Source organism: Fundulus heteroclitus, chromosome 13 (assembly GCF_011125445.2).
Source record: "Fundulus heteroclitus isolate FHET01 chromosome 13, MU-UCD_Fhet_4.1, whole genome shotgun sequence".
Taxonomy (NCBI): Eukaryota; Metazoa; Chordata; class Actinopteri; order Cyprinodontiformes; family Fundulidae; genus Fundulus; species Fundulus heteroclitus.
In genome coordinates, this window is record NC_046373.1 from 22321104 (window position 1) to 22342708 (window position 21605).

Sequence of the window (21605 nt, forward strand, 5' to 3'; positions counted from 1 at the left end):
CTGTTAACTACAGTTATTTCCCAAAAGAAATTTATTGTGGTCAAAACGTCATGTTAATAAATAGAAATTCAAATTTAATATAATGGCATTTTAACAATGAATTCACTTTGTCATGGTTTTGAGGTGTTTGGCCCACATGCAGACACAGACGGACTACAGAAAAAGTCTTAAGATGTTTATTGAAGACTCTACGAGGGTTTGCACACAAAGTGAGCAACAGGCTAAGTCGGAACGTCAGAACAGAGGCAACTGCAGAAGAAATAGGATAACCTAATACTGATCGAACCAGGGGACAATCTCCAGATGCTGCTGTGCTTACCGCTTGGCTGGGAGGACCTATCCGGGAGGATGAGTGGAAAAGGAGTTCTGTGACCGTAAAGTCTCTCGTGGAAGGAGATGGCTGAGTGACGGGAGGGCTGGCAGATGTTATACAGGCGGGGAGCCTGAGCAGCACCACTGCGGCGGCAGGCAGGAGGAGCAGCTGGAAGAACCAGGGTGATTCCAGAAGAACCAGGGTGAATCCAGGGAGTGGCTCTCTTGCCCAGTTGGTAACACAAAGGGAGTTTGAGGGGAGACGCCAGAGCAAAATCTGAGCAGCGGGGATTCGAGGATCTGGTCTTCGATGCACAGAGCCAACACAAGTGAGCAAATCCAAAAACACGATGAACTGGAGAAGACAGGAGACAAAATTAGATCCAAAAACAGGGATTCCAAAAACTCACAGGTATGAAGCTCAGGTGACAGGTCTATGGCCTAGGCATACCACAACGGGGTAACACTCTGGCGTCTTCCAGCTGTTTGAGCACTCCTTTTAAGCGAGAAAGAAGCAGTCCAAATGAGCCGCAGGTGCGGGCCATGCCCACCCGTCAACTGCAGCCACCTGTGGAGCAGAATGTCAGGTTTAAACACCTAAAACATTCATTAACAACACAAGAAGGAGAGACAACAATGAAATTGGTTTTCAAATAATCTTGCAAGGAGATCGAACGGAGATGCATAATATAGATCTCCAAATCCGATCTTAAGCAAATCCGTTGCCTCCTCTCTATTTATTAGGAAAAGGAATCCCTAGTTTCATTGTCAAGCTAAGGGGTAGGGATAAGCAAAACAACTGTGACCTTCGAGATAAAACCAAGCAGTTCACACAGTGCAGCACTCCAGATGGCTGAATAGAGTTCATAAAAACACTTATCACAACATATTTCTCTGCTTTCTGCAGGCCTTACGCAACCATAAGAGAGAGAGATCTAAAACCTTTAAACTTCTTAGTAGTAAAGAGTAAATATATATGATAAATGCAATGAAAATAGTAAATAACAAAAAATATGTAGAAAATAGTAAGAATAATTCTATCACAGAATTAGTAGAGCACGGAAAACACAAAACCCTGACACACTTATGTATGAAAATACCATTAACTTGTACAGTATAATGCATAAACCATGTTTCTTGTGTGTAATGTCTCCCATTAAAATGCCACTTTTTACACAGGATTTTAATAGTAAATAAAACAAATGAAATGTAACACAAATAATAGCTTAGCTAATTTCTACCCATTTTTAAAAAAACTTTGCATTTTGACTGCAGTCATAGTTGGACAGAGTATTAGGGCCTAGGGAAGGGAAAATGTTTTTGGATATCATGCAAATTAAAGTCAAGTTGTAATAGTACAAGACTAACATTGTAGTTTACCCGGAATAAAGTTGGAAGATTACCTCCTTCGGGCCTTCTCCAGCCACTCCCGATCCCCAAACGCCCCTGGTCGCACATTGAATTGGACTTGGTCACTGTCCTTCCCTCCTCCCAGGGGATGACCACCATCCTAACGATTGTCACCTGGTTCCTCTTCGTAAGCTCCTCTCGGCCTTCCAGACTGCTCAGTTTCTGGCCAGGCATGTGTTCCGCCTCCACAGCATCACCCAAGAGATCCTTACAGACCACGGCCCCAGTTCACCGCCCACATCTGGAAGGAGTTCTCCACTGCCCTCTGTGCTAGATATGCCCTTACCTCTGGTTACCACCCCCAGTCCCACGGACAAGCCACACGTATGAACCAGGAGCCAGGGGTCCTCCTTTCGCTGCCTCACTTCATCCAATCCCAAGGACTGGAACACATCATCAGGTGTTCAGCATTATGTGTCCCTCGGCGGGGGGTATTTAAGCGGACGGATGCCAGCAAAACACTGCATAACAGCATAACACTGCATAACATACTTCGTGGTATGACTTGTTCGACCAACATCAGGTGCCGTCCTTTGTTCCCTATGGTAATGCACGTCTCTTGTGCTGCAGGTTTCAAGCCGCTACAGATCCTGCTCCGCATTGCTCCTGGATCTCTGTGCTTCCTACGACTAATCCCGCCAATACTTCCTCGTCTGATCTCTAGCTGGCAGCCGGCCAGCAGCGATCCTCCCGAGCCCACGTCTGTCAGATCCTACTCATCCAGCCTCCCAGCCACCTGCTTCCCCTTTGTCCTGACGATTCGCCCATGGTGCCCCATAAACCGGCATCCCACTGGTGGATTACCGTTGTGTTCACGGTGAGCTTGCGCCGGTAGACTTGCTTCCCAAGTCTATTAGCGAACTAACCGTTTTCCTTTCGTCCTAAGAGTCTGACCCCGGGCTCCACGGACCCTGACGCAGTGCTGTGGGGAAACACCATGAAGGTTCAAAGGGGAATTTGTGTTTTATTGTGGCCGCATCCGGTTGCACCGCGGTTGGAGATCTTGCATCCTGTGATGGCATTCCGGCAGCATTAACACTGATGTCTGACACTCTGGTCTGAATCTCTCTATGTTGTGTAGTGTCACTGTCAATTTCAGCATCTTGATTTTAATCGCTTTGATTTGTTATGCCTCTGCTCAAACAATTTTTGTTGTTATACTCAAAGTCACCAACAAAAGATTAATGTTCCAGCCTGTGAAGGATACAGTCCTGCTTGGTTTTTCATTTCATTTCCATGAATTTTTGCCTCAGTTTGCTCCGTGAAGCCTATCCTTTCTCCTTAAATAGTTCTAAAATTTTTAATTCAAACTCACATTTTTCCTTTATTTTTTTAGTATTGTTCTTGGCTTTATAATCCACGATTTGTGTTTCCATCTGTTCACGGAGGGACAAGTCAAAACTCCCCGTCTCCGGCCAGGGTGAAGTTAAACCTGGTGTCATTTTACTACATTTCTTACAGAATTTTTTTAATCTGTTTAGCATATTCAGAGTATTTTAATCCAATAATGACAAGTGTAAGACTTCCCATTTTTTGCTCTATATCAATTTTCTTAACTCAAATGGAAAATAAAGGTTTATTTATTTATTTATTTATTTGTTTGTTTATTTGTTTTTATTAGTGTCCTGTCTGGCAATGTGGCAATAAGAATTGTTGTCTTAATGCCAAAAAGAGGCCAACAGATTTTTACTTTCACAAGCCGAGCCTTACATCATTTGCAATAGTGCTCCGCTTGATTTACACATGCAAGACGCTTTGTTATGCTTTATGCAGGGAATATTTAACTTATATGGACACTGAAACAAACAGGTAGATGAGAAAAAAGGAGAAAAGGTGAAAGAGAAAGAAGAGCACCAAGGCAGTTGCCAGGGGAACCAAATCCCAGATGCCCAAAGGGACCCTCAGAGTAAAGGTGCCTAAGAGGGGCCAACACAGAAAAGCTGCCTCCCCCACCCAAGGAAAGAGGTGAGATGGCCTCAAGGAAACCCGCCAACACCCACAGTGCTGAAGCCCTGGTGACGATCCTGGGGACTCTGCCGGCAGACAGCTACACCGAAGCGGATTCAGCCTTGGGCCCCCAGGGGGGTAAAGGATTAAGGGATTAATGTTCTATAGAAACAATGAAACTTTCAGCCTAATGTTGGTGTTTGTCTACACGGGATGGGTGGAGCAGGTAATATGTGCCCTCTGCTCTACAGGATGTATTAATGTGTTTGTGTGGTCACTCCTACTTACAGGCAGTTTGTGTGCTCTCAGGAGGCTGAAGCGTCTGTTCACTCTCTCACTGCTAGTTTCCACAAGCAAACTAGCAGACCGACAAAACAATTTGCCAAAAGGGTTAACACCGGGTTCAAATTCTCAATGCAGTACCTCTCCAACACTCAATCACACTGATAAGTCCTGCACTCAACCTCTCAAATCAACCAAGCAGCTTTCAGTAAATGTGTGTGCCTCAGTCTAGCAAGAATTTTGCACAAAATACAAGTTTTCATCTGTGTTAAATTCAGGAAATTAGATAAGTGTTACCTTTCCATCTGATAATGGCACCTTCAAGAAAAACAGCAAACGCAGCAAGCAGCAAAAAAAAAAAAAAAAAAAAAATCAGCTTAACACATGTAGTTAACCAGACAGCAAACCTTGCTCACTAAGTGCACTCAAACCTGAAGCACATTCACACAAACATTTGTTGGCTTTACTGGGAATTAAGTAACTTTTTCTAATGGTCCAGATACCCAACTTTTTTAATTTTATGTGCACACATACAATTTGATGATGATAAACGTGCTTCAAAACAGGTCTACTGTTGCTTTCTAGCCACTTAACTTTTTTCAGAATCTTCACCTCAAATGCAGAAACAAATAAATCTCACTTTTGCAAAACGCGTTTCTTTTTACCAGAGATCTCACAACCAAAACCGTCATGGTTTTCGGAAAGTGTGTGGCCCACATGCAGAACAACCTCAGGAGAAAATGGGTCTTTTTATAAGAACGTTTATTTGAGGAGTGAAACCATACCGGGACTACTGGAGCTGGAAGGAGCAGGAACGAGGTGACGCAATGGCTACAAGAGAGCGAAGGATTAGTGAGAGAAAGCAAGGAGCTGCTGTGCTACATCAATAAGGGGAAGAGGGCTTACTGAGAGCGCGTTGAGAAACCACCAGGGAGGAGTGAGCAGGCTTGGAACAGCTAATACTTTACAGTGAAATTGACAACCTGTCAGTCAGCGTCCTTTTAAAAGCTTTGGTTTCGAAGATCACACTGGAGTTAGAACTTGAAACAGCACCAACAACACACCTTTCCTCCTAATTTCCAAACAGACCAATGTACATTTACATCTACATGTGACAAAACAAGAGGAGTATTTACAGTTTACATCTGATTAGGGTCATTTTTAAGGTCTGTAAAAACTGGAAAGTTTAGCCAAAGCCCCAAATAGTTTCATTTTCAAGACACGCCTGCCCCATTTACAAATAATTTGACATAATGATATAGGATATCTTGTAGCAGTTATATGGGTGTTATGGGAGTTTTGGGTGGAATATTAAACAATAGTAACTGAGTTCCCATCTTCCAGCACTTTTATTGAGAAACAGAGCAGGGATCACATAGATGGAAAGTAATCGCACCCCACGGTTCTGCTGCAGTCTCTCTCTGCCCTGTCTCTGCCTGTCTCGCTTTTCGGGCTTCCCCTAATACTGCACCGTGGCCTTGGTTTGAGACATAACAAAGACAGTCTATCATAGACAATAATCATTCTACGCAGCATTCAGCCTTGCACTCAGCAAACAGTGGATCTTATACACAGACATCAGGTCTCCAGGCCTCCTATGTCTGAGTGGTTTGAGGCCATAGTGACTTCAGAATAATAATTCTTATAACAATGGGTTTTAATTAATTGAAATTATTGTGAATCAAACAAAAAGTTTTACAATGACTAATTGGTTTTAAGTATTTGTTAGTAGAGGCAGTTAAGGATGAAGAGAAAATTTACAACTGATGAAAAAACATTTAGCTAAGAAAGGAAATTACCACTATGTGATTATTTAGAGACACATAGAAACTTTTTGCTAAGGTTCAAATAAATGTGCAGCCTCTCAAATCAACATAAATTACAATTTTAAATATTTCACTTTCATCAAAAAAGAATGAAAACCTCCTGCAGCTCAATGGCTGTAATTATTCCTCTCTGCAACATAGACAGTCTGTGTATTGTGTATAATTCTTCATCCAATAAGATCCATTAATTGTACTTGTCAAAGTCACACTCCTGGCAGCTTAGGGCCACAGATACAAATATAGTCATTAGCATATTGACACAAACTAAACAGTTAGACTAAAAAAACAAGACAGAAAACAGAACAGAATGGTGCAGTGAACAGACGTTTGTTGGTTTTTATTACAGAATAAATATTTCACAACGCCGTTGCCAGAGGAAAAATGGCAATCAGTGAACTTCAACCAAAAAAACTTGACTTAAAAATCTAGCATTAGGCAAATGACCGTGAACAAACTTATATTCAAATACAGTTTATCAATGTGTTGTGATCGTCAACATATACTCTATCTGACAGCAATTTAACCCTTTTCATCCAGGCACAAATATCTAATCTGAGAATCAAAACATTTAATAAAAGAATTTTAACAAAAAACATTATAATTATTGCCTTATTTTGGCAACACATCCAGGAGAATTTCCTTCTAATCTGTGTGAATTTTTCACTGAACGGTTAAATAACTTCTGTCAAATTGTATTCATAGGCTGTACACGTGAATGGTTTCTCACCTGTGTGAGTTCTCATGTGATAAGTTAAACTACTTTTATCCCTGTAACTCTTTCCACAGGCTGTACATGTGAATGGCTTCTCACCTGTGTGGCTTCTCATGTGATAAGTTAAACCACTTTTATTCCTGTAACTCTTTCCACAGGCTGTACATGTGAATGGTTCCTCACCTGTGTGAGTCCTCAAGTGATAAGTTAATTCATATCTGTGAGTGAAACTTTTTCCACAGGCTGTACATGTGAATGGTTTCTCGCCTGTGTGAGTTCTCATGTGATAAGTTAAACCATTTTTTTCCTTGTAACTCTTTCCACAGGTTGTACATGTGAATGGTTTCTCACCTGTGTGAGTTCTCATGTGAACAGTTAAACCACCTTTTTGACTGTAATTCTTTCCACAGGCTATACATGTGAACGGTTCCTTGCCTGTGTGAGTTATCATGTGTTGAGTTATACCAGTTTTATCCCTGTAACTCTTTCCACAGGCTGTACATGTGAATGGCTTCTCACCTGTGTGAGTTCTCATGTGATAAGTTAAACCACTTTTATTCCTGTAACTCTTTCCACAGGCTGTACATGTGAATGGTTCCTCACCTGTGTGAGTCCTCATGTGATAAGTTAATTCATATCTGTGAGTGAAACTTTTTCCACAGGCTGTACATGTGAATGGTTTCTCGCCTGTGTGAATTCTCATGTGATATGTTAAACCATTTTTTTCCTTGTAACTCTTTCCACAGGTTGAACATGTGAATGGTTTCTCACCTGTGTGAGTTCTCATGTGAACAATTATACCACCTTTTTGACAGTAACTTTTTCCACAGGCTGTACATGTGAATGGTTCCTTGCCTGTGTGAGTTATCATGTGTTGAGTTATACCAGTTTGATCCCTGTAACTCTTTCCACATGTTGTACATGTGAATGGCTTTTCACCTGTGTGAGTTCTAATGTGAACAGTTAAGCCACCTTTTTGCCTGAAATTCTTTCCACAGACTGTACATGTGAATGGTTTCTCACCTGTGTGAGTTCTCATATGTTGAGTTAAACCAATTTTATACATGTAACTCATTCCACAAGTTGTACATGTGAATGGCTTCTCACCTGTGTGAATTCTCATGTGAAATGATAAATGACTTTTACACCTGTAACTTTTTCCACAGGCTGTACATGTGAACGGTTTCTCACCTGTGTGAGTTCTCATGTGAACAGTTAAAGGGTACCTATAGGGGAACTTTTTTCCACAGCTTGTACATGAGAAAGGTATCTTCATCTTGAATGTTCTCATGGGACTTTTTTGAGAAAAGGTTTTAGAACCAAATTTAGAAGAATATATATTTGGTCCACGGTGAGTGTTCTTGTTTATTTTTCGTCTTGAAATGTCAGCAGCTTTTTCCTGCTCTTTGGTTTTCTCCCCTCTCTCATTTTGTTTCTGCTTTACGCTCCTTTTTCCTGGGTCCTCATTATTGTTTCCTTCCTGACTTTGGCTTGCAACTTCTGGGGAGGCCTGAGACTTGAGTTGGTTCCTGATTGGTTTCATTTCATTTTGGAGTCTTTGCATATTAGAAGAAATCATTAAAATGTCACCAATCTTATGTTTCAGCACAAACTGCTTTTCAACCTGACCGATGCAGAGTTGCCTCCCTTTCTCATTGAACAGTTGATGTTCTTGTTCCACTTTCTCCTGTTTTATCTTCAGAAGCTCTGTTTCCTTCCCCCACCCTTTTATCTGACAAGGTTCTGGAATGTCTTCATTCAAAGTGGAGTTCCTCTCCTGGTTGCCGAGTTCAGTGTCAACCCCCTCGTCTTTACATACACAATATTTTTGGGTATCTGAAAAAACAAAACAAAAAAAACAAACAATGCTTACACTTGAGTAAAAGAATGCGCAGTTCACTTTAATCCCTTGATGAGCATAAACACTGTTCAGGTGTGGCCACAGTTAACCGGAGTTAGCTTCACAAACTCATACTCCACAAATGAAACTATTAGTTTTACTACCAATAAACTGATGATGCTAATGGAAATTTGATTAAGCTAATGCTAGCCGCTAACCAAAAAAAACAGGTGTCACTCAGTTTGTGTTATACATCTTCAAACAAAAGATACACAAACGCATATGAATGTGCGCACCACTATATATCTCGGGGGGGTCACTGTTTAAGTTCAGGGTAAAGGATTTTACATACATACATACATACATACATACATACATACATACATACATACATACATACACACATATATACTGCGTGCGATTTGCTGGGGGGGATGGGGAGGATTTATCCCCCTCTGCTTGTGACGTCCCCCCCTCTGGTCATTCATGTTTTATCCCTGGGGGGGATACATTCCTCCCCCCCTCTGGTCTGAATAAGTAATATCATGGATTTTTAAAAATTTATATAAAGTAGGGCTGTCCATTTTAACGCGTTATTAACGCGTTAGACCACAATGCCGACATTGTTTTTGTCGCTGTTAATTGCGTGTCAAAACACACACGCCGTTCCCTAATGTTTTTCCCCACCGTGGTCTCCGGACTGTGTTTCTTTTATCCTCGGCGCTTTCCATAGTTTCAAGAGCGCTAGAGACTGCAGCAAAACAGACCCACGCTCACTGTTGCACAGACTGTGTATTTCATGCGACTTTGGGCTCGTTTTGTTCTAAAGGCGCTTATAAATTTCATGAGTCACAGGTTGCAGTTTTTTTGGGCACGTTCCTGAAGGTGAAATCACTTATTTGGGCTCTAAAATAAGTGACGAAACAGCGGTTATTAAGAGACTTGCGTGCTCTAGACACTTTGTATCCAGCTGAAATATCCCTCCGCCATAGGAGCCGATGGTAGTAAAGGCAGACAGAGCAACTCTGCACGTATTTTCTGCAGTTTACGGTGCAATAATCGGTGATAACTGCTGAAAGTAGATTACTTGGTGCAGATCACCATTTTGAGCAGACATTGGTTCTGAAGATGAGCTTTTAACATGCTGAGAACATTGCAGAAACCCAACCCATAAACCGCACTTTAAAGCTTATTATTTTGTTTTCTTTGTATTTGACAAAATAAGGCTGAATTACGTTGTCAAACGAAGGACCTTGAATTACTAAACAGTTGCTAAACAATCTCATTCAGGGTACTAAGCTCCTGCCCAGTTGCAAGACTGGAATGACCTGGAAATTTAAAACCTTTTTCCAGGCTTAAACTGTATGAATATGGATTTAAACAACAAGCAAAAATATTGTTGTTGGTGTGAAAACTCAGAGAGAGTAAAAACGAACAATAAAACTTTATTGGAATTTACAATTTTTATTAATTTATATGTATATGCCTAATACCATGTCTATCTTTGTTTAAGAGGCAAAAAAAACATATCTGCATGAAAATAAGTATTTATTTTTTGTAATTTATGGTTAATGTGTAATTTATTTACATATTGTGTAAACATCAGGTCGTCATGATTAGTCATTTAGCCATTATAGTCCAGAGTTTAACATTTGGCACTAGGATGTCTTCATTCTCATTCTCAAAAGTGCTTGAAAAATAACAAAATAAAAATATTTTTTATACATGCATGTATTTTATTAGTGTCATTTATTGCAAAATTGCATATTAAAATGCCCAAACAGGCTATTACACTTTAAGAAATAAAAGGATAAAACGTGTGATTAATTTGCAATTAATCTCGAGTTAACTATCGACATTATGTGATTAATCGATTCAAATTCAATCCTTTTAATCGTTTGACAGCCCTAATATAAATACATGTCTTGTGTCCTTCACATTTGTTAATTACATTTTTTGTTGTCTGTTTTTAAAGAGTATTAATACGTTTTCTGCTCGAAGCGGTTAAAGTAAAGTAATACCCACTCCTGAGTCCAGACAGTAGATGGCGCAAATTTAAAAACAATAGTCTAACCTACTGGATCTAGCTATTTACCTGAAAGAGCAGCTGCTAGCTAACCAAGTAATGAATGAGAACGTGTGGCAGCATGAACGTCAACCAAGTATTTTGTCATATTTCGGCCCAAAAAATCAACAGAAAAGGTCAAGAGTAGATGACGGGACGAACAGCCATGGTAATGTTACAGGACAAACTTTTTGTGGATGATGAAGATTTACAGGCAGTGTCACAAGACAAAAACAAGCAGCACCAACCGATTTCTCCACACTCCCTCCCAGGACAGGTTGCATGCTGTCTCGCTGTCTCGAGCATGCAGGCCACATAACATTGTTATGTTCATTTATAAAACACTTGATATTTATATATATATATATATATATATATATATATATATATATATATATATATATATATATACTAAAACCCTTTTAATAGAATGTCATCTCATTGAACTCATTTTACTGGTCAATTTATTTTTTAAATGAGTTGAATCTGACATTACCAATGAATAATAGTTATAATGAATAATATTGATTGTTATAATAAAACAAGAAAAGAATAATGGTTAATCAAGTGTCACTATGAAATTGTATTGGTCAATGTAAACGCCCCAAGAGGTGTTGAGTTCTACTGATCAACTTAAAATTATTTCATGGCTGTGAAAGAGAAATGTTTGATTGAGCAATATTCTGTAAGAGAAATTACGTTTATATTAAGGTAGATGTATTACCTATTATTATAAGTAATAAATGTATTATTATTATATGTTGGGAAGCTATCGACAAAAGTTTTTTTTTTTTTTTTTTTTTTTTTTTTCCGGTTGATATATCATGATTGTTAAAGTGATCTTGTGTGTTATTTGGTTGACTAATTGTACATTTTGTGCAGATTTGTTTTCTTTGCTTCAGCTCAGTTGTGTGCAAATGCATGTTCTTTTGTGTTTAATAGTTCTGTGCTTTTAACATGAGAGAGTTGAGATTTGGGATTGTTTTATTCTTTTAAACTGGGCAGGTTTTATGCTGGGTTTGGGTTACTGGAAATTAACAGTGAGATACAGCAATCTGTAGCACTGTGTTTTGACTCAAAGTCCAGCATAAGCTACACGCTGATAAACATGAGCACTGGTGTCAGGCTGAACACTGACTGAACACTGACTGAAGCTAGGGAGAACAAGGATTAGAAAAAAGCAGAATTCCCTTCTGCCTGCAAGTAACCCAAGTTTCTTCAGTTTCGCAGTTTTCCTCCCTTTTTCTGCTCCTTGTGCAACTAGCTGTCTAGCTAACCCTCCTAGCGTGAATATTTACTCCAGTGTTGACTTCAATGCTGACGTTTCAACCAGAAATGAATAGCGCTGCTTCCAGCTCTCTCTCCTTTGCTTCGTTGTCACTTCTTGTTATTGTTTGGTAATCAGACCGAATATCCATCCCGCACTACCGACACCGATGGTGACCACAGCCGAGCCGCGCAGGCTTCTCTCTGAAGGCTATTTGTATCACCAAGCGACCCGCCCCTCTCCAGCTGTAATTGGCTAGTATGTTGTCTACAGTTGTTGATTTGATTGGTTGAATTGTTTGATTGGCACATCAAAGATAGTACTAATAGAACGATGGTCACTCCAAGGTTAAAAAAGAAAAAAAAGTACAGCTTCCGCCCAATGCCCGCCCGCTCTAAAAAAAATAATTTTGGTCTCCAAAAGGGATGCGCGTGCCCCCCGTGCCCCCGCCTGTATCCGCCACTGGCTTTGAATACCTCGTCATTACAGGGGGAAATTACATTTGGGACAGTTTTGGCACATTTAGGCACAACTGTGCCAAAATCTCATGTCCACCTGGCACACTGGTCACTGAATCCCCCTCTGGAACATGTATGCATCAACGGATTCAGTTCCGATTTGTTGCAGTCATCATCAAGATGTGGATCTATAAAGTCTGTGGCTTCTACTTTCAAGGCAGGTTTCATGGTGTTTTACAGTGTTTATTTTCTTTCTCTTATCACCTGCTATAAGTCAAACATATTGACATTTGCAAAAGTGGTTACCCCTTAAAAAAAATATTTAATGCCTTTGTGACATACAAATAAAATAACATTTAAATTTCCGCTGTACTTGATTTAAATCACATATATGTTTTCAGGCAAACATTGCTCCTGAAGCCCTCTGAGTTTAAGGGGTTAAAATCGGATTCCGGGTTCCGCCTCTGCCCAAACAACGTTCCTTAAACCGAGTTATCAGTAAATCGTCAGTACCGCTGGTGTTTCATACCTATTCGGTGTAAGATTATCAAAGGTATCCGGCTGAAATCCAGCAGTCTGCGCTGATCATCCATCGCTTCCTCCTGCTTGACGAAGATTTCTTTGAACTCAGAGAATGGTTCTTCAGCAGGAGTTTCCTGCTCGGTGTTCATCTCTCTCTGGGGTTGAACCGAAGACATTTTCAATGCAAACATTCAAGAATACAAAACACCAAAACCGTCCCCAGACTGCTTTTAAATGTTTCTTTTACACGATGGTTTTAGTAATCGCATAAGACCCACGACACACTAGTTACGTCGATCTAATAAACGCTGGCAAGGCGTCGTTGGATGTGTGCGCATTCCACTGAGTTGTTTTCGAACAGAGTGGTATAACTGAGAGTGGCGACACTCCATAGACTTCCGTGGAAAGAAAGGAACGCGGAAGTCACGTGGCTCAAGCAGCTGCAGATAGTTCCAAAAATCGATAGATCCAGCATTGAATGCATTTCATTCTCAATGTTTAGGAGTCATTTTCTCCGGTAGGTGAATGAAATAACAAAACAGAAGTTATATTATGAATCTTTAGCTGACTGTTCAGTGCTAAAATAGGTCAACGGAGACATTGAATGTAGACAGTTTTAGTAAATTAATTACTTTAACCAGCTGGTTGTTGTTAAACTGCAGCAAAATTATTGTACAAGACGCTGTCAGACGGGTTTCAGTCTCATTCAGCTCTTTGAAATATTTGGTGCAGTTTGAAATAATAAAGTTCATAATTTTCTTATTTTCTGAGATGTCTGAAGTTAAAATGAATCCCACTGAGACTAAATGTGTGTGGAGTGGAGGCTCAAACTTTCAGGGAGACAGGATGAAATGATTAATCAGAAGGAAAGTTCCTAAACTATCTCAACTAAAAAAACATGCAAGATCGAACTAGTTAATTTACTTTGATATATAGATTCTGCTTTAGACAATCCATCAGAGATGGCAACATAAATGGGGATATTATCAGTAAAGAAAATTGTGATTGGGAAGATGAGTAATTTAATATTTTTCAGTTAAAGAGATGAGGAACTGCTGAAGTTCCTCATCAATTGCTTCCATGGTGGGTTAGCAACTGTTATTAATGAATGCCAATCTGTATTCATAAAGGGAAGGAATGTTCATCATCATAGAAGACTTATTCTCAACATGCTAGACTATCGCCATTTTATTAACAGTGACAGTTTAATTTTATTCCTTGACTTCTACAGGGTGTTTGAACTGCTTGAGCATTGCTTTATTATGTAAACTTAAAAATGTTTTGGCTTTGGGGGAGCCTTTCACAAGATCTCCACTTTTGGACACTTCCTCAGCCTTTGATAAAAGAACTCACCCAAAATATTTTGAACTAGCCAGTGGTTTAAAGATATTTATTTGCCACTATTTTCATTCTCTTTGGCAATATTTTGATCTTCTCTTTTAATAAGATGGATCTTTTGAAATTGTTATTCCCAGATATTTAACTTCAGAATAAACTTTAAAAGAGGCAACAGCGGTTCAGAGCCGGACTGGATTGGAAGAACTTCACACTTATCAAAATTTAGAGACAGAAAATGGATTTTAGTGCAATGTCAATCATAGTTTTGCCATCAGCAAATTTACTTATCTCAAACTCTGTCAAAGATTGCAATTCCATACAAATTTTTGGTTCTGAGTAATTAACAAAGCAAGCATTTGGGTTGTCAATATAAACAGTTTAAGGGAAATTGAACACCCTTGCTGGACTGCTTATGTCATTATAAAGCAGTTTAATTATATTACAAAATGTTCCCCCAAAGCATAAACATTTTTAAGTTTACATAATAAAGCAATGCTCAAGCAGTTCAAACACCTTGTAGAAGTCAAGGAATAAAATGAAACTGTCACTGTTAATAAAATGGCTATAGTCTAGCATGTTGAGAATAAGTCTTCTATGATGATGAACATTCCTTCCCTTCATGAATACAGATTAGCATTCCTTAATAACAGTTGCTAACCCACTATGGAAGCAATTGATTTAAACAAGAGCTAATATTTTGTAGTCTGTGCGTAATAAAGTAATGGGTTTCCAATTTTTCTGAGGACAAGGAGTCTTTGTTTGCTATGGCGATCAAAGTGATGACACCTTGAGGGAGAAAGATAACTTGGGTAGAGCCGGAAAAAGTAGAAACGAGACAAAGCTTCTTTCTTCTTCTCAGCGAGCAGGGGGATTTTAATTCCAACATTTACAGTCACATCTTCACTCGGCACAATCCCAACAACATGGGGTAACTGTCATCCTTTTATAAGCTAACAGTTACATAAATATGAACATGATATTTTACTACTCCACGTTGACTCCACCTCTACCCAAAACAGATGTTTCCTATCATCCCTGGATGGAATGCTTACATAACTGTCGTTCTGTGTATAACAGAAAATAGCTAAAGATTAATCACTCTTGACATTGTTAGGAGGATGTTCAGTGTTAATACAAACAGGGCTGAAACTTGGCAATAGTAAAAGGTCAGGCTGTCTTCTTCATACCCCTATCAGCTCTGGCACTGTATAAACAAAACGTTCATTGTTTTCCCATTGCTTCCCATGGGTTTGTAGCACAGGTTTTCGTTTCTCCGATTTGTATTTTTTGATTAAATTGCACTGCATTGTCACAGTCCTGGTTCAGGGGCCCCCAGACACAAACACCATTTCTCTGAGTCTCTGAGTCCAGCACACAAAGAAGGCCCCAAGCCGCCAGCCTTTCTAGCTGAAGTAACAGCTTTAAAACAGTAAAATATAACAGTTCGATCTTTGGTTGTCCTGAAAAGACAGGAAAGACTGACCAGTACCTTATATCAAAATAATTTCCTAATGAACAGTCTTCATTGCTCGCATTATTTTGTCTTAAAATGTCCGTGGTGATAGAGTCTTATTAATTAATTAACGTGATCTGGGCATAAAGAACTTCATTGTTCCATAATATACATTTTATTTAACATTGATGTTTAGTGTCCATGTTTCATGTCGTATCATTAGTATCTCGACTCATACTCTATTAAACTGTAAAAACTTACATCATTCTGTGTACACTGAATTACACCCAAAGTTGAACGCCAATTAGATCTTTTGTATCTCTCGAATGAAATTCAGATTTATTAGACAACCTTCAGTTGAAACCAGTGTTGTGAAACTCTGAATACTATTTACCTAAATGTGAGTCATTCCTACCTGTGCTTAATTCTTTATTTAAATGTAAATATTTTTTCACTATTCTGAACCAATTATGGCAATAAATTGTGAAATACCCCCTTTTGACCATAACTACAGCCATATGTTCATAGTATTCATCAATTTAAATGACCAGTCTTCAATAGCTGCACTAATACTGTCTGCGATGACATAAACAGTTTACAATTTTAACTTTTGAAATGTCACATGCAAAGATTTATTTTCAGTGTTCCACACGTCTAAATAATTTTTTGTTTTCCAGACACTGTTTCCAACACTGTTTTTCCCTCAAGTCCATAAATGATTGCATGCTACTTTCGGCTCTTCCCATTAATAATATGCTGTACAGATCCTGCGTCATCACATTTTAAAGTTAATTCACCTTCATAGTAGTACATTGTTTTTTAAACTGATATTGTACTAATCATTTGGAATAAACTGATGTGTCTACAAACCTCTTTGAAATTACCATTTCTGGTTTTGTTACCTGCAAATACTTTCAGATTTAAGGTTTCAGATGACGTGAACATGCGTTGGCTCTCCAAAGCCTGGAACTTTTCAAAACAGACCACTGAGCTTGATATAAACAACAACTCCTTCATTTCTCATAGAGCCAGTTCTTCTCAGCCATTAACCCACTAGTTTCTGAATGGTTGTCCAATATTCAAAGATAAAAACTATTTCAGTTTTCTCAAAACTCTCACACCCTAATCATATCCTAATATGTAGTATGCTGCTATATTAAAAGCTTAAATCAGAATGTATTCATTATTTTTAAAATGGTCCTCCTGTTGATTGTAAAATCATATTACATGAACAACTAACCTCTTTACTCTAATATTTAATGACATTGTAAAGGTTCCAAGATTCATCAACTTGTTTTCGCTTCATGCTTGCTCAGTATGAGGAATTGCTGCAAATCCATGGACAATGCAGACCACTCCCTGTGGCTCTATGCTTCTTCAGGAGTGAATGCTGCTTGTCAAGACTTTGATGCAATCAACTGGGTTCCCTTATCTAGAATTATTTTTTGACCAATCTGTATATTCTGACCCAATCTGTACAATTTGAATGAATTTGCCTTTGTAAAGTGCCTTGAGATGACATGGCGCTATATAAATAAAATTGAATTGAATTGAATTGTTTGTGCTCATCCGAAGCAAGTGGCATGAGTTCTTTGCTTAAAAATGCAATGGTTAAATATTTTAAATTAGTGAAGATTTTGGACTGTAAAGTGTTAAGACCTAAATTCCAGAACATTGCTCCATTTCTGCTCAAATAATCCTGCAATTCAAAATCAAAATGCTAAACTTTGTAAAACTAATTTCGGTTTTTCTACTGCCTCGATGTTTCTTCAATATGTAGGTTAACTATTATATTATTTTTTGTAGATATTTTGCTGAGAACAATGATATAGATCCTTCACAGAATATTGTTTATCATGGAGCAAATAACTTCCTTGCATATATGTTATAATACCAGGTCATCTAAGTTATTTAGTTCATCTGCAACTAAGCAAAATTCAAAACATTATTGGTCCACTCCTTGTTCAACTTTTCTTAAAGTCAAATTAGAATTTTTCTTTTAAAACTCATTTGTCCTTGTGTTTTAAACAACATTAAAGGTAGTTATCCATTACAATATCCTAACCTATTCTAATAAATTGGGATGAATTTCATGTATTAACCCCCAAAATGTTTTGTTTACTTGTTTATCATTTGCATTAAAATCTTACATTACTATCATCTTTGTAATTCATCTTTTGCAATTTGCATGTTGTAAAGAGGTAGAACTTACATCCCTCCTGTTTGATAATTAATTTGTTCAACCTTCTTGCTGTATAGGTAAGCATATGTGACGCGATATATGTATGGTTAGCAAAACTGTTTTTTTGGAAGATTATTTAACTTATTAAAACTTGTTTAAAAAAAGGAAGACTCAGGAAGTGAAAAGTTGCAGTTCTTCTGCTTGCCAACAGGAGGACTCTTTTATTAGATGCACATTCCACAAGTAACATCCACAAAGACGTGCAGTCAGGGGAGGCAAGTGAGGCCAGGCCAGGACTTGTCATCATGGAAAGAAAGAAAATATATAATGATGATGACATAATATAAATTGTGATTCACTCAGTCATTTGTAATAAAAGTTTTTTTCCTCATTTTTGATCATATTCTCTTTAAAATCGAAGACGTTTCGCTGTTTTCCATGTAAATCCTTGGTGGCGCTTGATAGCAAAGCTGGTGAGGCCGCAGCAAGCTTGGCCTCCCCTAGGCTGCGCTGGCTTCCATTCTGTGAATGCATCTTCCTGTCTCCAGATCATAAATTCAATTGTTTAAACAGTTGTGAACTGATTTTCCACAATTTAATGTATGTGAATTACAAATTGTGTTTTGGTCATCAAACTGTGTGCACGTAACATGTTTTCATGCTGCTGGCCGATCATAAACGGCGGAGAACTGGTTGTAGGTGAGGCCAGCAGTTCCTTGGCCTCTAGGCAGGGGGCACTCAAGGGGCACCACTCCTGATCCCAGAATTGTAGAGTGACAGCAAGTTATGGATGTATTATTAGCGAGTTATGCTAAACAAGTAAAGCACTAAAAAGACTCTAAACATACAGCCGGTGTAGGTACCAGATCGTCTCGGGCTGCCAGATTGGCTTGGGCGTTACCCGATGACGTCTATATATGGCAACTCAACTCAAACAAACTACATTATGCCCGTGGTCTCCATTTGTTACAAATCAATTTTATTTTGTTAATTTACGGGTTATTTTCCTGTAAATTAGTCAAGGCATGAAAACTTTTAACATCATTTTGGAATACTTGTGTGGTAGTCTGACAATTTAATCGGTAATTTTGCAGGATCAAAGTTACAACCTTAGAGAAATTTAATTCCTCCAAATCTTTTTTAAGTTGTGAAGGGAAACTAAGCCATAAACTCATTTCATTTTTTAATAAAAGTCAGCAGCCAAATTTAATTTTATCACGGCATTCATCACTTTAAAATCAATAATGTTCATTCCTTCTAATTGTACTGATGTTGTTCTTTCTGATCGCATGTTTTTTATTATTCCAGATAAAATTGTGATGAATTTGATTATTTTTTTATTGTGATATTTGGTACATTTAAGATATATGCTGGATAAATTAGTCTGGCTAGCCCTTCCATTTTTGTTAACAATATTCTTCCAAACATTGAGCCAATTGTCAAATATTTGTTGATTTTTTTTATTTTTTTGTAAAATGGCTTGAATATTTGTTCAAGCTTTTGAGAAAAAAGAAACCGCTAAATTAACTTAATAAAATTGATTTATTACAAATGCAGACCGCGGGCTCTATGTAGTTTGTTTGAGTGGCGTTGCCATAAGGTGACGTCATCGGGAGGCGCAAACCCCCTCGGAGAATCTGGTGACGTCATCGGGAGGCGCAGGGACCATGGCGATTTTCTTCGTAAAATTGTCCATTCACAAACCCAATCCCGCTCTCGAATAAAACCTACACCCCGCTATAATTACTTTAGTAAGTTGTCCAGACCAATTACAATATTTTGCGCAATTCAGCAAACGTTAAACCAACCATGTATAGTGACGTCATCAGAAGGCGCAGGACCCGAGTCGATCTGGCAGCCCGAGTCAATCTGGTACCTACACCGTAACGGGCATAGACATAATATAAGAGTAGACGCGTCACTGGGCGGGATCTGCCTATGCTGCGATGCGTCAGAGCGTCCGCCATCTTAAATGTGGCAAATCTGCAGTTACTCAGTCACTTAAACAGTATCAGAGGGACTTTAATCTCTGAATATACTTTGTATTCGTAGTATTTTTTTTTTTGTAATATTACAAGTTTATTTTCGTATCCCTTTAGCTTCATTCTCCTGAATTTATTCTTCTGAAGAGTAAAAATATTTAAAATAATCTAACCTGGCCCTATTACTCCAGGAGTGAAATAATTCTGCAAACTATGATTATTCTGGAAATGTTCCCCCTTAATTCTCATAATATGATGTTTTTATCATAACATTATCACTTTTGTGTTTGTTTGTTTATTTTTACGTTATTGACCTAAGACTTTTTTTCCCTCATATTATTAATTTTACCTCTTTAATACTCACCCAAAAAGTCTGTTCCTAAAGGTTCACATGTGACACGGTTTTTATGAAATAATGAAGACCACAATTTTTAGATTTAACAAATTGATCCTTATATTCATAACACATACACACACAATATACAATATATATATACAATATATATATATATATATATATATATATATATATATATATATATATATATATATATATATGTGTGTGTGTGTGTGTGTGTGTGTGTGTGTGTGTGTGTGTGTGTGTGTGTGTGTGTGTGTATTTATTGCAGCACAGGAATGAGGCATCTTCTCTGATCCACGTTCACAATAACAGAACTCAACTTTTTTCTGCCACATACAATATGGCGGTGACGTTGACGTGCGAACCTGCGCCCTATGACGCGTCTACGTATATATGTCTGTGGTAACGGGACTGATCAAGGAAGGCTTTCCTCCCTGGCAGTGAGCTCCATTGAGACTGAGAGAGTTTTAAAACTGAAGAAGATAAAGAGGACTTTTACCGGAAAATTACCGATATTTTTATGCAGAAAAAGCACCGCATGGACTTAATTTATAAGTAGAGGTAAGACAGCTATAATTATTCATGTTTTGTTTTTGTAATGACACGTGCGTAATGTGTGTTATATTTTTGGAATGTGTTACAAATGCAGAAATCCATCATAACTCATAAACTGTTACCAATCAAATGACAAATAATTTAGTTTGTTTTTTTTTTCATCAAAGAATCAATATTTTTCCATGTCTCTTGGTGAATTGACTTAGTTTAATCAGTCTTCTTCAGCATTTTGCAACGAGTCTACTCTGTAGAGTGTATATATTTGTAAATCTGACTCTGATGACATCAGTTCCTCACCAGCTATGAACCCTACCTCACGTCACTGGTCCTAACAGCACACATCTGACTCGCTCTTTTAAAGCTGAGTGTGTGTGTGTGTGTGTGTGTGTGTGTGTGTGTGTGTGTGTGTGTGTGTGTGTGTGTGTGTGTGTGTGTGTGTGTGTGTGTGTGTGTGTGTGTGTGTGTTGTGGCAGCAGGTGTAGAGGAGGGGCAAAAAGACTGCATTGTCCAGGGCCCTAGCAAAGCTGTCAGCTGGCCTGACCATGATGTACCATGTATGTGCAAAGCGTATCTTTACAACAGAGCAAATGTTGGCTGGCTTGACTGTGTATTTCCAAGAGCCGACTCACTTGACCACAGTCCACTTCTGGACCTGCATGGGAAATCCAAAATATTCAATAAATAAACCTTAAATAACATTAACCACAAATGAGAGCTTGGGCTTATCTTTCATGTAGCCTAGTGCTTAGAGCAGTGTACCTGCACTCTGAGAAGGTTGCAGGGTTGGTAGTACCTGATTTGAACCTCTCAGACTGACACTGTGGGTTCCTGAGCAAGACCCTTAACCCTAGATTGCTCCCTGGGTGCTTGAGTAGCTGCCAACTGCTACCTAAGAGATGGGTTAAATGTACAAGCCAAATTATATTGGAATGTACAATTTCAATGACAAATAGATAATTCTTTATTCAAAGTCAAAACTTAATCATCAGCCAACTTACTTATGGAACCAATTTGGTATGCAACGCTAATCCCCTTAATGGGGCTATTTCTAATATGAGCATTTTAAAACTCAGCTGCTTACACAAAAAGATGC

General features: G+C 38.5%; 1 protein-coding gene and 1 long non-coding RNA gene across 3 annotated transcripts in view; both read right to left on the reverse strand.

Moving 5' to 3' along the window:
- Positions 1-310: 310 nt before the first annotated feature.
- LOC118565245 lies at positions 311-2271 on the reverse strand. The gene is made up of 3 exons (XR_004932283.1): positions 1716-2271; positions 764-880; positions 311-667 (listed from the first exon to the last, which is right to left on the reverse strand). It is a non-coding gene; the product is annotated as an uncharacterized LOC118565245 (long non-coding RNA).
- Positions 2272-6088: 3817 nt separating this feature from the next.
- The window catches only part of LOC105931635 (oocyte zinc finger protein XlCOF6), a 30904-nt gene continuing 15387 nt past the window's right edge, over positions 6089-21605 (reverse strand). Inside the window, exons 1-2 of one of the 2 annotated variants that reach the window (XM_021320439.2) lie at positions 12649-13008; positions 6089-8325 (exon numbers count right to left, since the gene is read on the reverse strand). In XM_021320439.2, coding sequence (XP_021176114.2) covers positions 6449-8325; positions 12649-12832 — 2061 coding nt within the window. In that variant the 5' untranslated portion in view covers positions 12833-13008 and the 3' untranslated portion in view covers positions 6089-6448. Of the gene's footprint in view, positions 8326-12648; positions 13009-21605 lie in introns of those variants that run through there. The other variant, XM_036145415.1, reaches the window with a different exon arrangement.